The 17,649-nt window shown below is 44.6% G+C and overlaps 1 protein-coding gene across 1 annotated transcript in view; it reads right to left on the reverse strand.

Moving 5' to 3' along the window:
• VAT1 (vesicle amine transport 1) overlaps positions 1-17,649 on the reverse strand; it is a 186,498-nt gene that overhangs the window by 95,964 nt on the left and 72,885 nt on the right. The window contains exon 2 of the mRNA XM_077459499.1: positions 7,189-7,396. Within this exon, the coding sequence (XP_077315625.1) occupies positions 7,189-7,396 (208 nt within the window). The remainder of the gene's footprint in view (positions 1-7,188; positions 7,397-17,649) is intronic.

The following is a 17,649-nucleotide window of genomic DNA, read 5'->3' on the forward strand; positions in this document are numbered from 1 at the left end:
TCTGCCCCTTCACAGTCTTCTGACCAGTGAAGATGCAACAGTATACACTGTTACTGGGACTTCCTGTTACTCTACCTAATCTCTTATCCTCCAATTTTTATTTTTTTAACTGCACACACAAGTATTCTCACTCAGTTGTAAGATACAAGCCCCCCCCCCCCCCCCATGATAGGAGGGAGTTGTTTGTTATTGCACGATTGTCCCTTGTTTACTTGGGACTTCCCCCCTCTCCTGATCCTTCTCCCCACCCCTCCCCCCCCCCATTGATTTGCCCTGTTCTCCATAGAAAAGAATTTCCCTGTGTACTGATAGCTGAATATAGTTTGGCTGTGGACCCTTGGGACAGTCGTTCCAGGGGCCCACATATAGTATTTTAACATTCCACTAGCACTACCAGGGTTTGAGCTGTATGATAACTAGCAGAAATTGTAAATGTGTTGCCCAGCGTGTGCGGGCCTCTGTGTGTTGACCACGTTCCCCCCACTTAGGGTTTTCAGCACCCATAGTGGTTTTAGCTGATATGTTGATTGCAACTTTAATAGTACGGCCTACCCGGCCTGATTTCCTTTTTCTTTTTTTCTTTATGTCTCCTCTCTTCTTCTCCCCCCCCCCCCCCTGCCCTCCCCCACCCAGAACCACTGGTTCCTTCCTCCACCTCTCTTCCCTCTTCTTCCCCCCCCCCGCCCTCCCCCACCCAGAACCACTGGTTCCTTCCTCCACCCCTCTTCTCTCCCCCCCCCCCCCCCCCCCGAGACAGTGAGCTTCACTTTTGGTGTTCAAAATAAAACTCATACTCTACCCAATCAATGGCAGTGCCAACCTCGTTGACATTTTCCTCTTAATTGCAGAGGCCTTAACACCCCGGAGAAGAGAAGACAGATTCTATATCGTTTTCAGAAACTGGGGACTCAAGTATTGCTCTTGCAGGAGACCAACTTTAGATCAGATGCTATTCCCAACTTTGTACCACAGTACCAACCCCTCAGCTAAAACCAAAGGTGTATTGCATTTCACGCCTCTTTCTCCCCAGATGTCCTTGACACCTACATTGATCCCCAGGGTAGAAAAGTTTTTATCAATTTGTCACATTTTAACACGATTTATACTGTGGTTAACATTTACTCTCCCAACCAGGAGCGGCAGCATTCTCACCAAAGTGATCTCCCGCCAGTCTGACCAAAATGCACTCACTCCTATCTGACATGTCCCTAGTAGACGTTTGGAGATTGTTGCACCCCACTGTTAAAGACTACTTATTTTTCTCCGGCCCATTCCTCTAACAGCCAACTTGACTACTTTGTCTCAATCCTTACTGGCCTACTCCCCCTCTACCTCTATTGGCCTTACCCTGTGGTCTGATCATGCCTCTATTCATATGGGCCTGGGCAGGCTACCCCCTCGAAATAAAAGATAGTCATGGAGGCTTGACAATTTGCACAGTTTGCACGCAGGATATCGTACAGACGATTAAACACTTTGCTACTGACCACGCCCATGACACCAATCCGCTTATCCAGTGGGAAGCGCTTAAGCACGCGGTTCAGGGTAAACTTATTCAACATGGCTCCCGTCTCAAGCGTGCACGTACTGCTATCGCACATCGCCACTATACTATCGCCACTATACTATCGCCACTATACTATCGCCACTATACTATCGCCACTATACTATCGCCACTATACTATCGCCACTATACTATCGCCACTATACTATCGCCACTATACTATCGCCACTATACTATCGCCACTATACTATCGCCACTATACTATCGCCACTATACTATCGCCACTATACTATCGCCACTATACTATCGCCACTTTGGAGGCTTCACACAAGACATCTCCGGTCGCCACAACGTTACTAGAACTTACTAACTTCAGGAGAGACCTAAAGCAAAATTTTCTCCCATCGTGAGGCGATTGCGAGGGATAAAAGGCGTTTTGCCCATTATTCACGTGCCAACAAATGCGGTAGACACTTAGCGCATACCCTTCAACCCAGGAAGCCCATCCCATTAACACCCCAACAAAAGGCAAAGTGATGAACATGGCCATAAACGGAGGAATTCTGCCAATATTACTCCAATTTATATAACCTTACCCGCTTGTCCTCCATCTCCCCTGCACAAACTACCCACATATGTCCAGGATACTGTGCTCCCCACTATACCAGTCACTGACCAAGCGGATTTGGAATCTTGACCGACGCAGACTCTGGCAGCCATAAAACACCTTAAAAAAAAAAATGGTAAGAGCCCCGGCCCAGATGGGTTCTCCGCACGCTTCTATAAGACTTTTGCACCCCAACTTATCCCCTTAGTTAAAGCTTTCAATGCTATTGACGGGAATCTTACCCCCCTCCAAGCCCAAATAGTTGTCATTCCTAAACCGGGCAAGGACCCATCTCTATGCTTTAACTATAGACCCATCTCTTAAATATTGATTTGAAATTATATGCGAAGATTCTTGCCACCCGCTTATCACCTCTACTCTCAGACATAATCCACAATGAACAGGTTAGCTTTGTCCCTGGCCGTGAAGCCAGGGACAATACCACCAAAACCGTTCACCTTATCCATTACGCTCAGTGCCACCAACTGCCGACCTGCCTTCTCTCCTGCGATGGAGAGAAGGCCTTAGACAGGGTCAGCTGGCCCTTTCTTTGCGCCACCCTGTCCTAACTAGGCCTAGGACCCGTTATGATCTCCAGCATCATGTTCCTGTATTCCCCACCTTCAGCCAAGATCCTGGTAAACAGCTCCCACTCTGACACATTCACGATTGGCAATGGCACTAGACAAGGCTGCCCTCTCCTCTTATTTGCGCTAGTGATTGAACATTTGGCCCAGGCCATTAGAACCAACCCTAACATACATGGCATCCATACCCCTTCCGCCCACTACAAACTCTCTACACGGATGATCTTCTCTATGTTACCCAACCTCACATAAGCATACCCTCCATACTGGCGGAAATAGACCGATTTGACCGTCATAGTAATTACAAGCTGAATATCTCAAAAACGGAGGCACTTAACCTGACATTGACACACTGCCCTCAAGAATAACTTCTCTTTTCAGTGGCAAGACCACTCGATCTCGTATCTAGGAACCGCCATCCCAAGACATCTTAGACATATTCCCTTAACTTCAGTCCTCTTCTTACGAAGCTTAGATGCCTTACAGACAGTGAAATGGACCTCCCTCTGGCTTGGTCGCATGCATACCCTGAAGATGGAAATACTCCCCAAACTCTTGTATCTCTTTCAAGCCCTCCCGGACTGAAACAAACTCCTATGCTCTCCCATTGCCAAAGAGGGTACCGGCTTACCAGACTTTGAGCGCCATCATATCTCTACGGTGCTATCCCGTATCCTGGAATGGTTCCCCCACCCCTTAGTCAAGGCCATTGTTTCAGTAGAACAGGACCTATCCTCTACCTATCTCCATGCGCTACTCTGGGGACATGCCCGAACATTCAAGTCTCCTACGGGCCTATCCCCCTTACTAAACACTGACGATTTGGTACCGCAAATGAGACCCATTCACTATCCTCTGACCCGAGCCCCCTCACTCCTGTTCGATAACCCTGCCTTTCCAGAAGGCATTTCCATCCAAACCTTGGACGACTATGACAGGTCCTCCTGGCCCATAGCACAACAATTTGTTAACAGCACACTGGCTACTTTTGTCACAAACCGAACCAGCACTTACTCCAAAATTAACTAGCTGACTCATCTACACCTGATGTCCTTCTGCAAAACAAATTTATCCCTCTACCTCCGACATTTGTTCTGTCCCTCTTTTCTCTTATCTGCCTCCCCCCCCCCCCCCTTGCCTCTTCCTTCTACCTCTTCCCCTCTCCTATCAGGCCCCTCTTGGTCTTTATATGTGCCTACAGGCATCCTGGTTCACTAACTGGTAACCGCCGCCCATTGAGGGTTCTATATGGACCTTGTTCTCTTGGTCAGGCTCATCGTAGCAGACTTAATGCTAATGTCCACCTTTCCCTGTACTGGACGCAGCAAGTTCCCATAGGGGCGCCCAGTCCAAGGAATAGGATACTCTTGTATGATTTACATGCTTTCTACTGTGAATATAGATGGGAACCCCAATGTGCTACATGACTAACAGTGAGCCTTATCTCACCACTGAGAAGTATAAATAAAAACTTATTGAACCTAAAACCATTATGAACACTGGGATGTCCTTAGAAATTACTCCATTTTAGGTCCTAAACTACCCAAAAGAGCAAGGGTCCTTTTCAAAGGCACGCCGTCTTTACAAATTAGGATTGCACCAAATATCAATCCACCCATTCGTCCATCTTTTTTTCATAATTTGATTGGTAATTTCCCCTTGTAAAAAATGTGTTGTGTGCCAACACAACACGTGAGGGAAATGTAAAACACGAGTTTATGTCAACAGTAACCAATAAGAAATACATGATTAAGACATTCTGTACGTGCAGTACTAGATACGTGGTCTATTTGATTACCTGTCCATGTGGCAGACAATGACAGCTGTACAACAAGATCATTTTCAACTAGGGTAGGCAAATACATTGCCCTGATTAAGAGTAAGGACGCCAAGCATAGTGTCCCTAGGCATTATAAAGAGTTCCATAATAGTGATCCAAGGGGTATTCAGTTTGATGCAATATATACCACCTTGGGGGGGGGGGGGGGGGGGGGGGGTGCATCACAATTAGAGACCTACTGGATTTATGAGCTCCAGTCCCACTCCCCATTCAGTATGAAAGGAGTGGGACATTAATGCTTTTATCGTTCAAGCTTAAGTCTCCCCCCCCCCCCCCCCCCATGTGTATATGTAAACAGAATCCATCTCACTGGGTCGCCTAATTAGGAGCAGTTCCAGTTTTGAGGGATACAAGTGGAGTAAAAGAGATAGAGAGATAGATAGAGATAGATCTATCTATCGATATATATATTTGGTGTATAACACGCACTTTTTTCCCCCGCCTTAAAATAGGGGGAAGCGCAGGTGCGTGTTATACGCCGATCCTCCACGATTTTGCGCATCTGGGCAGCTTTTCGGCCCATTCTCGGCAGCCGAAAAACGCCAAGAAAGGCCAAAAGCGGCCGAGAATTACCAGGCGCCACCGAGATACACAGGACATCTCGGCGGCGCCATTTTTAAAAATAAAATCTGAAACACTGACAAGGGGACAACGATGCACAAGGCTGCAATGATGGACAGGCTGCAATGGGCATTTAAATGCAAGTTTTTTTTCCTTATTTCCCTCCTAAACTTGGGGTGCGTGTTATAAGCCAATACACATATCATAATTAGATATCCGTCGACCATATGGTTTGTTTGTGGTGACAAGGAGATTTTAAAATGTATACCTTGCACTATTACACAGAGTGTGGGTTATGCAGGGATATATGGTCATATTTAATTCATTTATTAACGTAAATTTTTTATTAATATTGCCATGTGTAAATACTGGCTTTATATACAACTCAGAAATCTGTCCAATGTGATGTGGATAGTGGAGCGATATTGAGGCTTTGTGCACTGGTTTTGAGGATGTTCGGTTTTTAACCGGAAGTGACGCGCTGTCTTTACAAGTCACTTCTGGCAGCTTCACACAGTAGTAACAAAGACATTGAGGCTTAGAACACAAGCCTCAATGCGACCTGGACGACCCAGAAGTGACGCGACGGACATCTTCCACGTCGCTTCCGTGTGTTGTGTGCCTAAAATTAATGAGTCATGGGGGGGGGGGGGGGGGGGGGAGCTTTAAAGCTACCCTTTTCTGGATCAATGCATGCCAAGCGGTGCCCTGGCAAGTTATGTCATTGGTTTGGCAACATATCCTTTGCAGATACCAGGTGGAACACACGATTGTGCTATGGAAGGGAGGCGCGGAACGCACGCCTAGTGGCCATTTTGGCCGCAAACTGGAAATGATGACACAGGGGTGGAATCTGCCTCATTTGCACCTTAAATAAGCAAGTTCGGCAGCAGTGGCAGTACACCCCAGATGATGTCCAAGAGGACGAAACGCGTCAGTGGAACTCCACTACTGCCTATTTATTGATAAGCGCTACAGTAACTGCGTAAATGTAAGTTTGTTACTTTTTAAAATATTTTAAACGGTATTACGCTATATGGCCCTATCCTTCTCCCATGTATGTATTTCGGCTGGTGTCGGAGATCTTTGTTAAGTGGAGAAAATTGGTTCAGGTCCATAAGTTGGAGGAAGACATTTTCCATATTGAGTTCAACCATCCTTTGATCTGGGAAGTTCGTTCCCCATAACCAGAGTATTGAGCACGTATGACCCTTAGAATATATGTTAGTTTGGGTCAACACCATTTGTTAAGCCTACATCTATTAAGGTGGTGGTATAGTCACATAGGTGGCTGCTCGGCTGAACTATAATTGGATGGTTCTTTTGATTCTTCATCTCATATTTGGGACTTCCCTGTTATAAAGGACTGTCTTCACAACTTTACAATTTGTTGTGTCATTTTTTGACATAGTTTATTCACTCATCGATGCATATATATCAATATGCACAAGTATGTATTGATTGTTGGAGATGTAATACTTTGTGTGTAGACCAACAAAAATTGAGTTTTCACGTACAAGTTTAATTATTGCACTGACTCACACCATTTTTTTTAGATACACTTTATATATTGTTCACAAGTATGCATCCCATACCCGATACCCTGCTGGGGAAGCTGAAAATCATTTAGTCAGTACCACTACAGGAATAGCTCCGATCTGATCTTCTAGGCCCTGGTTCTATGCGAACGGCTTCACATATACGCACAGAACACAGAGGTTTGCCAACTCAGCACAACTTTCACAGAACACAATTTTTCAATGGATACAAGGTGTTTAACCAATGAGGCAGAAACATTGTGACACCATCCTTCCTCCATCTTGTAAAATCTGAAACCCTTGCATAAAAAACACACACACACACACAAATTCTATGAATAACAGTAATGCTGAGCAAGTGACCCTTTGTTTTGTGCAAAGGGGAAGCAGTTAGGACAGAACCCAACATGTGGCCACCGTAGCAGCTCTCAGTTATGGTGATTCAGTCTCCCCAGTAGCTCATTAAGTAGGAGACATTCTTGCTTATTTTGCCAGGCTGGACCAAAGTATGCAATACAGATATTTCTAAAAATGTAATGAAAAATTCTTACCTGCCGCCATGTGGATGAGGACACTTTGTTTTGGTCTCAGATTGCCAAAGTCAAAGAGAATCATGTAGGCAGTTATATAGTTCACCAGCAAGGCTGCAGCCTCCTCAAAGCTCATTCCTGCTGGCATAAGGAATGTGTGGCTTGTCTGAACAGTAACCAGTTCTTGCCATAAACCAAACCTGTTGAGGACCATAACGTTGTCTCCAACCTGAAAAAAAACAAACATGAGGAAAAATGAAGACTTGCATAAGATGCATCTAGAATGACAGGGTTTTCAAGTTACAAAATGTGGCATGTAGGCGTTATGAGAATTGTCCCAAACGTTTTAGGCAGGGCAGAAAAATAAACACAAAATAGCAAGTATCCCATTCCTCAGCAATAACTAATGTGTAGCTCTAAGTCGGTAACCTTTAAAGGCTTTTACAGTATTTCCTATAGAGTTTTTTTTTTTAAAGATATTTTAGTACCATTTCAAGGGTGTGCAAAATTAAATCTAGACATGTTTAATAGCCGTTTACTCAGCGCATCTTATATTTTACCAATTGATATTTTCTGGGCACTAAAATGCATTTAAGCGAATTTGATAATTGGCTATGCAAATTTTGGGATGACAAATTGCCACCATTTTATTCTCCAGGGACCCTGCTTTCAGAATATATGTTTGGGGGGGGGGGGGGTTCTTTCCAAAAATAAATGCAGATTTTAAATATGAGAAATGTGTTAATTGGCCTGGGCAGCACATGATTAAAGTATAAGAAAACGCTTGCCTGTTAAAACCACCCTGTTTAAAATTTTAAATACTTACACACAAAAAACACTTAAAGTGGAAGTAAGCTCCCCTATCGTTTTCAGCCAAGGAAGCTGCCATCTTTGCCTCTGTTTAATCTTCAACTGCTATGGTGCTGCACATGTGATTCATTATGACACCAGCCATTGGATGGTTTGATAGTTTGGCTGAGAGCACAGCCAATGTGCAGTTAGCATTCCCGGCATGCCTTTTTCTTTAACTGTTTAAATCGATGGGTTTACTTCCACTTTAAGTGATCACAACTGGTTCCCAGCTGCATAAGGGGAAAAAAAAAAAAATGAAATAAAACACTCAAAATGTTTGGTCTTCATTTGTTTAGCATAAGGCGCAACAAAACCTGGGCACCGGGTCGCATTTGCGACTAGAATTAGCGACCTGGTGCAGCACAGCTGGGAGTATCCTGTCTCTGTGGACCCCTCCAGCGTGATCGCGTCAGGCCATTCCGCCGGCGGCTGGTAACTGAGGCCGCAGCTTTGAGGCCTTCTGCAGGCCTATGATTCCTTCTGGAATCTGGCCCCCTCTTGTGGTGGCCGTTGGTATGACAACCTGCAATGCTAATGGAGCTTCCCCTGCCTATCTCCTTCCCTTCATTTAGAACCCCTAAACATTATATATATTTTTTATTCTAACACCCTAGAGAATAAAATGGTGGTCGTTGCAATACTGTCTGTCAAACCGTATTTGCGCAGCGGACTTACAAGCGCACTTTTTTTGGGAAAAATAATAACAGTAAAGTTAGCTCAATTTTTTTATATTGTGAAAGATAATGTTACGCTGAATAAATTGATACCCAACATGTCATGCTTCAAAATTACACCGCTCATGGAATGGCGACAAACTTACCCTTTAAAATCTCCATAGGCGAAGTTTAAAAAAAAAATTCTACAGGTTGCATGTTTTGAGTTAGAGGTCTAGAATTATTGCTCTCGCTCTACCGATAACGGCGATACCTCACATGTGTGGTTTGAACACCGCTTTCATATGCATGCGGGACAGGGCATGTTTAAAAAAAAAAAAAATTCTTATTTTAACTTTTTTTTAAGAACAAAAAAAACCAAAGAAAAAAAATTGTGTCACTTATTCCTATTACAAGGAATGTAAAAATCCCTTGTAATAGAAAAAAGCATGACAGGTCCTCTTAAATATGAGATCTGGGGTCAGACCTCAGATACCAAAATGCAAAAAAAAAAAGTAATTTGAAAATAAATAAAATGTCCCTCTAAGAGCTATGGGCAATGACTTGGAGACAGGTGGAGGGGGGGGGGCTGCTTTCTTCCCCCTCACTCGTCTCCATGTCAGGCCAGGGACAGGTCTAGATCACCGTTACGGACCTGGCTCCTAACTTTAGCTGGCTCCTAGATTCCAAGCAAATATGTCAAGCCCTGGTTTAGCGAAAAATGATTAAATGCCACCAAAAGTAAAAAAATGAGCTACAGTGTTGCATGACCGTGCAATTGTAATTCAAAGTGTGACAGTGTTTAAAGCGGAAAAATGGGCCTGGGCAGGAAGGGGGTGAAAAGTATTGAAGTGAACAATTTTTTTTGTGCAAAAAGTTTTGCTACTCCCGAGTATGACGATAAACACATGATTTAGATAATAGGGGGCGCTAGTTGGCAAAAAATCAACGTGAATACCCCTCTCAAACAAAATGTCACTTGTGCAACTACTCATAGTACATTCACCATGATGTATAAATACAATTTTACAATTCACATTCATGTGATAAGACCCCAGTGACAGCAGTTACTGCAACTATATTAGAAAAGTCCTTGAAATTTTAACTATTCCAGTAAAAAGTTCCTTTATAGCGTGATGATTACCACACAGAATGACAGATCTTTCGTGCAAGAATGTAGCCACAACCTTCCACATGATCCTTCACCACAACCTTGATTAGCCACACCCAATAAGTGATTGTAATGCGATTCAGATTACCAGATTTTATTGACCACTTTATTGAAAAAAACTAGTCAGTCAATCACCACCTCTGCAGGGTTGTGCCTGCTCACATGCTTTTAGCCTGTAGATAGGTATGGCAAGTGGTGGTTCTTAATAGAGAACATTACTATGAAGAAATGCAGAGATTGGGTGACCAAGACATAGAAAATTAAAGGGGGACCCTACAGGAAGACTAAAAATAGAACTGTCCAGTTGGCCAACGGAAGGAGTACATAAAAAAAAATTCTTAACCAGAAGGAATCAGATTACGTGATGATAAATGCCCCCAAAAACTAGAGTTAGTACTTACCGGTAACTCCTTTTCCGGTGGTCTTCCAGGACAGCCCTTGAGAGATGGAGCTCCTCCCATCGACACAGGAAACACATTGCCACAGTTCAAAAGGCGGTCCCTCAGGTCCCTGGTCAGTCATTCACCAAGAACCGAAGGATGGAACTGAAAAACATATAAACCATAACAGGTAATAACATTAGTACATCACTACAATCAAATAAAGGGTGGGATCGTGCTGTCCTGGAAGACCACCGGAAAAGGAGTTACCGGTAAGTACTAACTCCAGTTTTCCCAAGTGTTCTTCCAGGACAGCCCTTGAGAGGATCCCCAAGTACTTACCAGATTAGGGGGGGGACCACGGCCTGGAGGACTTTCCTCCCAAAGGCCTGATCCTGACTAGACATTAAGTCCAGTCGGTAATGCCTTGTAAAGGTGGAAAAGCTTGACCATGTGGCTGCTTTACATACCTGCTCCGGGGTGGCACCAGCTCTTTCTGCCCAGGATGCAGACAACGCTCTTGTGGAGTGAGCTTTAACACCCTCAGGAGGATCTCTATTCAAGGCCTTATACCCCTCTGCTATAGCTAGCCTAATCCATCTAGCTATGGTTACTTTTGAAGCTTTCTGTCCCCTACGCTGTCCGGAAAAAAAGGACAAAAAGGGAGTCTGAGATTCTGAATGGATTTGTTATTTTAAGATATTCTAGAATACACCTCCTCACATCCAATAAATGAAAACGTTCCTCTTTCTCATTTGCTGCATTTTGACAAAATGAAGGGAGGACAATATCTTGGGACCTATGGAAGCTAGATGCTACCTTTGGTAAGAACCCAGGGTCTGTCTTTAGAATGACTCTGTCTTCTAGGATCTGTAGGAATGGTTCCCTGATGGAAAGTGCTTGGATTTCACTGACCCTACGGGCTGAAGTGATTGCCACCAGGAGAACTGTCTTAAAGGTAATAAGCCTTAGGGAGGCCTCTGAGATAGGCTCAAAGGGTGACCCCAAGAAAGCTTTTAGCACAACTGCTAAATCCCAGGATGGGACTTTTGTGATTCTGACTGGCTTGCGTCTAGCGACTGCCTTACAGAATCTAGCGACAAAAGGATTTTCCTGTAAGCGTTCATCTAGGTATACACTTAAGGCAGCTATCTGTACTTTAATAGTACTTAGGGTTAAACCCTTGTTTACACCTTCCTGTAAAAACTGTAGAATATTAGCCGTATTTATGTCCCGGCCATTCAGCCAGCTATTGAATTTTTTCCAGACTTTTTTGTAAATAGCTCTCGTGACTGGTTTGCGACTCTGTAGTAAGGTCGTAATTACCTCGTCTGACAGGCCCTTACTCCTTAAGATTTCCTCCTCAGTAACCACGCTGACAGCTTCAGTGTGGCGACCTGCGGATGGTAAAGAGGTCCCTGCGACAGGAGGTCCTGTCTGTAGGGAAGTCTTAGAGGCGGACAGTCTGTCAATTGTAGCAACGTTGTGAACCACGGTCTCCTGGGCCAAAAAGGTGCTACTAGAATCAAACGGGTTTTCTCCTTGAGGAATCTTGCTAGGACCCTCGGAATGAGATGAAGAGGGGGAAATGCATACGCCAGACTGAAAGTCCATGGAGTTTGCAAGGCATCTACCGCCAGGGGTTGATCTCCTGGGTTTAGCGAGAAAAAATTGGGAACCTTTGCATTTTTCTTGCTCGCAAAAAGGTCTACCTCTGGTTCTCCCCAGTGAGCTGTTATGAGATTGAATGCCTCTGGGTGTAAGGACCATTCTTGGTTCGAAATCCTCTGTCGACTCAAGAAGTCCGCCTTGTTGTTCAGCTCCCCTTTCAGGTGAACTGCAGAAATGGATTCCAGATTGGCTTCTGCCCACTGGAGAATGCGTCTGGCTACCAACATCAAACGACGACTTCTGGTTCCTCCTTGTTTGTTTATGTATGCTACAGCCGTCGTATTGTCTGAACGGACTTGTAGATGGTGACCCTGTATTGTGGGGTGGAAAGCTAGAACAGCTCTCAGGATTGCTGTTAGTTCTTTCCAATTGGAAGAGAAACATTTCTCCTCCGGGGTCCACTTGTCCTGGACCCAGCTTGAGCCTAGGTGGGCTCCCCAGCCCCAACTGCTCGCATCCGTTGTTAGTGTTGAAGTGATAGGAAGGACCCAATGAACCCCTTTGTTTAGGTTCTCCCTGTCCTTCCACCACCAGAGGAAGCGTTTTACCCTTGAGGGGATCGATACCTCCTCCTCCAGATCTCTGCCTTTTAATTGTTCTAACAGAAAACCCTGAAGTTCTCTTTGATGGAACCTGGCCCATTGTACGGCTGGAATGGCTGCCGTCATAAGACCTAAGACCGACATTACTTCCCTCACCGTACACTTGGGGCTGCATTGAAGAAAAGATATTCTCTGCCACAGATTCAAAATCTTTTCTTCCGGCAGTATAATTTTCTGATCTACAGACTTGATCCAGTACCCCAGATACAGGATCTCCTGTGTTGGGGTTGTCTTGGATTTCTCCTGACTGACAATCCACCCTAATCGACTCAGACTGAGTTGAGTCAATTCTAGGTCCTGAGAAAGACGGCTCTCTGAGTGGGCTGTTAGGAGCAGATCGTCTAGGTAGGGGATAATTGAGACGGATTGAAGCCTCAGAGGAACTAAAGCCTCTCCGAGAACCTTGGTAAAGATTCTCGGAGAGGATGATAGACCGAAGGGAAGTGCTCTGCACTGAAAGTGGTAAACCTTTGTGTCTATCTGCACTGCCATCCGAAGGAATTTCTGGCATTCCTCCCTTATTGGAATGTGCAGATAAGCATCCCTTAGGTCCAGGGTTGCCATAAATGTCTCTTTCTGCAGGAGATTCTTTATGGAATAAATGGACTCCATCCGAAATCTCTTGTAACGGATGGAGCGATTCAGTGGACGGAGGTTCATAATTAGTCTGAATCTCCCTGACGGTTTTCTTACCACAAAGATGTGCGAGTAAAAACCGTCCCCTTGTTCCTGAATAGGGACTGGTGTCAATACTTCTTGATCTACCATTTCCCCTATTAGTAAAGGTAAGGCCCTGGCCTTTTCTGAGTGACTTGGAAGCTTTGTCACCAGAAACTTGGAAGGAGGGTTGCTGTGAAATTCCAGCGCATGACCCCTTTTTATTATATTTAAGACAAACTCGTTCGAGGTTGTCTCTTCCCATTGAGGAAGAAATTTGCTTAATCTTCCTCCCACAGGAACCCTGACGTCACTGGGGTTTGGGATCCTGATTGGGGCGGCTAAACAGTATGCCCCCTTTTCCTTTCCCTTTATGTCCCGACCAATGTTTTTTGGGGGTTGAACTCTTCTCTGATTTAGAGGGTTCCTTAAAGGGACGAAAAATTTTTCTTTGAAAATTTTTCTTTTTTGCGGGAAAGGTTTTCTTTTTGTCCGCCGTCCTTTCTAAGGCGGAGTCTAATTCAGGCCCGAAGACTAAGTCTCCTGTAAAAGGGACGCTGCACAGGCGGGTTTTAGACGCCGTGTCTCCCCCCCAGGTTTTCATCCATACTGACCTCCTTGCTGCCACTGAAAGTGCTGCAGATTTAGCCGTAAATTTAACGGAGTCCGTGGAGGCGTCAGAGATGAAACTGGTGGCCTTAAAAAGCATAGGGAAGGATTTCAAAAGCTCCCCCCTAGGAGTGCCTGCCTTTAAGTGTTCTTGTAGTTGTGATAACCAGAACTCCAGGTTTCTAGCTACACAGGAAGTGGCTAGAGCTGGTTTTAAGCCTGCCATAGAGGCATCCCAGGCCCTCTTTAAGACAATGTCTGTTCTCCTGTCCATGGGATCTTTCAGGTGGCCCATATCCTCAAAGGCCAGATCAGCCTGCTTTGAGATTTTGGACAGAGGGGCGTCTAGTTTTGGATTTTTATTCCAGACCGCCTCTGGGCTCTCATCAAAAGGGAACCTTCTCTTAAGGGATTTAGGAAAGAAAACCTTCTTGTCTGGTTCAGACCACTCCTTAAGGACAAGGTCAGAAAGCACCTTATGTATAGGAAAAACCCTTGCTTTCCTTTTCCCCAGAGCCTCATACATTTGATCATGTCTGGATAACTGAGTTTCTTCCCCTCAATTTCCAGCGTATCATAGATAGCCCCCATTAGCTCATCTACTTCCTCGAGAGATAATCTATATTTTGAGGCTTTAGATGCTGCTTGATCCTCTTCCTGACCCGAGTCAGTGTCAGAGGATTCGGGGCTAATCAACGTGGGGCTAGGCTCCCTGACCATACGGGGCTCCCCTGAGCTGGGTGTTGTAAGGCATGGTGAGGATGAGATTATAGTTGTTTTACTCGTGGAGGCAGCTGCAGCTGATCCCACGTCAGTGATTAACTCCCGGAGGGACTTAAAGGTCGACGCCATTTCCTCTTTAAAGGAGCCCAAAAACTTTGCTAAAGGGGAATCTGCCTCAGATTTAAGCAAGCTTGCAATGCATTGCTTGCATAGGGCTTTGTTAGAGCCAGAGGACAACCTATTCCCACAATTAGGGCACTTTTTGCGGCCTGTCTTGTCTTCCCTTGGCATCTCTTTAGCCTGAAAATAAGAAGACAAAGGATTTCTTAGCGTCAGCACCATGTCTTTCTTAGAATCACCACTAACAAACAACCTCACTGTGAGTAAACCGCCACCGTGGGGTACTACAGGGCCCAGCCTACCAACACCACCACTCCACCAGAGTAATAGCATGCCCAGCAGCCTACCTGGGTTTGGCTGGTGCCCGTCTCCGCCGGAGTATCCTGGGGAATAGCCTCCATGGTCCCCCTCTGACGCTCCGAATCCCGCCGCTAATCCGGTATAGCTGGACGCTGGTCGGGCTTCACAGGCACAGCGCTGGCTCTCCCTCTCCTCCTTGTACCCTTAGAGACCCGGAACCGGAAGTCTCGGCACGCAGTGATGACGCGGTTCCGCCGGAAGTGAACGCTCGGCGTCTCCGACCCCCTGCAACGAGGAGGGAAGATGGAAGGTTCCACTCACCACTCCTGGGGGAAACCGGCGTCATTCTGCCCCTGGCCACCTCGGCACTGGAAGGAGGAGGGTAACGGGTCTGCTCCGGTTCAGCTGGACGGTACCCGAGCCAAAGAAAAAAGGTATGGACCCAAACTGCAGCCATAAACCAGGACCCGGTCCCTTAGGCTTGCAGGTTCTCAGGCAGCCCCTGAGAGGGGCCTCCAGGTTCCTGGCAACATGTTCCTCCGACGGAGGAAACACAAATGACTGACCAGGGACCTGAGGGACCGCCTTTTGAACTGTGGCAATGTGTTTCCTGTGTCGATGGGAGGAGCTCCATCTCTCAAGGGCTGTCCTGGAAGAACACTTGGGAAATTCCAGTAGTTTACCTAGTGCCAAAAGTGCATAAAACTAGAGAACAGCCTGGCCGACCTTTAATTAGCAAGGCAGACACCTCTCTCCCCCCCCCCCCCCCTCCACCAAGTCAGAATCTCAATGGGTTCTTTAAACAATTGGGCCCCATCATATCTCAAGGACAGTAGGGGTTTGATGGTATTGCTACAAAAATATAACAGCCACAAAAAATACACTTATGGTTGCAGTGGATGTTGAATCCCTTTATACCTATATTCAGAATAAGGATGCCCTGGGAGCTCTTCAGTGGGCATTTGATAAAGAGTCAAAACTCAAGAAAGTTCATATCAAGTACCTATTGAAAGGGCTTGAATTAGCAATGGGAAATATTTATGGGCACAAAATTAGTATAATCAGGTAGGGGGCACGCTATGCCCCAGCGTGGCCAATATAGTGCTCAATAAATGGGAGGCAGAAAACAGTTTTCAAAAAACAGATAAATCAATCTTTTACAAAAGGTATATTGATGTGCTTTTGTTGCGGCGAGGGTCGGAACATAGTTTTGAGGAATTTCAAGTGAACATCAATTAGTATGGCCTAAAGTTCACAGCAGAATATAGCTATGAAACTGAACTATTTAGACCTTACAATTACCAAAAATCAGGATATATGAAAAAAAAAAAAAAAAAACTGATAGAAATGGCTATGTGCCGACGCACAGTTGCCATCATCAGGGGCAGTCCCAAAGCACAATGAGAATTAGACGCAATTGTACAAATGACGATTTCAATAAGGCTGAAATACTTACCGAAAGGTTTGTTGAAAAGGGCTATTCATTGGACACACTTGCCAAGACGTTGGAGCAGGTGTCTTCAATGGATAGATAATCCCTTCAGGTAAAGGAACCAAAACTGGAATATAAAGTCTTTGTTGCCAGATTTGACAAATTGAACCCAAGAAAAAAACAAAAAAAACAAACACACACTACAATCACTTATTGGGTGTGGCTAATCAAGGTTGTGGTGAAGGATCACGTGGAAGGTTGTGGCTACATTCTTACATGAAAGCTCTGTCATTCTGTGTGGTAATCACGCTATAAAGGAACTTTTTACTGGAATAGTTCAAATTTCAAGGACTTTTCTAATATAGTTGTTGCAGTAACTGCTGTTATCTTATCACATGAATTGTAAAATTAATTTTATTTATATATTATGGTGAATGTACTGAGTAGTTGCACAAATTACATTTGTTTAAAAGAGTGGCAAAATATTGGTTAATGAGAGGGGTATTATTCACATTGATCATTTATTGCCAACTAGCACCCCTATATGTTATCTAAATCTGAACCGAGGAGTGTATTCTTTCAGGGGAGCAGCATTAGATAAATTCATTTTTAGGTTTAGAGTTTTTTTGACGCTGAGTTTTTCCCAAATTTTCAAGATGCACGTGAGAAGACATGGTCATGTGTGTCACACTGATTAACCAGCTTTATCAAACACAATTTACTGTAATGATCACTTTTAAGAGATCATGTAATATAGCCTAGTGCAAGCATCACCTGTAGAAGTCCTAGTTTTTTATAAGCCAGGAAAGTCAAGTTTATGGTCCAGGAAGCTTAAAGGAAAAACAAAAAACAAAAAAACAAGTTCCTGTGGTTCCATGAACGCAGTTGTCCATAGTGGATGGCTGGGACTGGTGTCTGACTGGACTATAGTTGGACAAGCCAATGGGTCAGTTCAGGGACAGACCTGGTCAATATATGGGCAGAGGATTGGTCAAGGCAACATGTAGAAACCTGGCCAACAGGCCAATCAATAAAAAAGTGATTCTAGCAGCAATGGCTAGTGTGGTGGTAGAGCGGCACGATTCAAAAATGAAGAAAAAAAAAAAAAAAAACTCATCAAGTTTTGCTTAGAATAAAAAGATCATGATTCTCGTAAAATCAAAGAAAAAAAAAAGCCAACTTTACTGGTTTTTTTAAATTCATTAACGTAATAAAAAAAAGGCATTTTAAAGACCGCTGCGCAAATACAATGGAAATTTTTTATTCTTTAGGGTGTCTACTAAATTTACACACACACACACCTTTGGGGGTT

This window comes from Lithobates pipiens, unplaced genomic scaffold (genome assembly GCF_037356315.1).
Source record: "Lithobates pipiens isolate NorthernLeopardFrog02 unplaced genomic scaffold, aLitPip1_a1.2 Scaffold_28, whole genome shotgun sequence".
Lineage (NCBI taxonomy): Eukaryota > Metazoa > Chordata > Amphibia > Anura > Ranidae > Lithobates > Lithobates pipiens.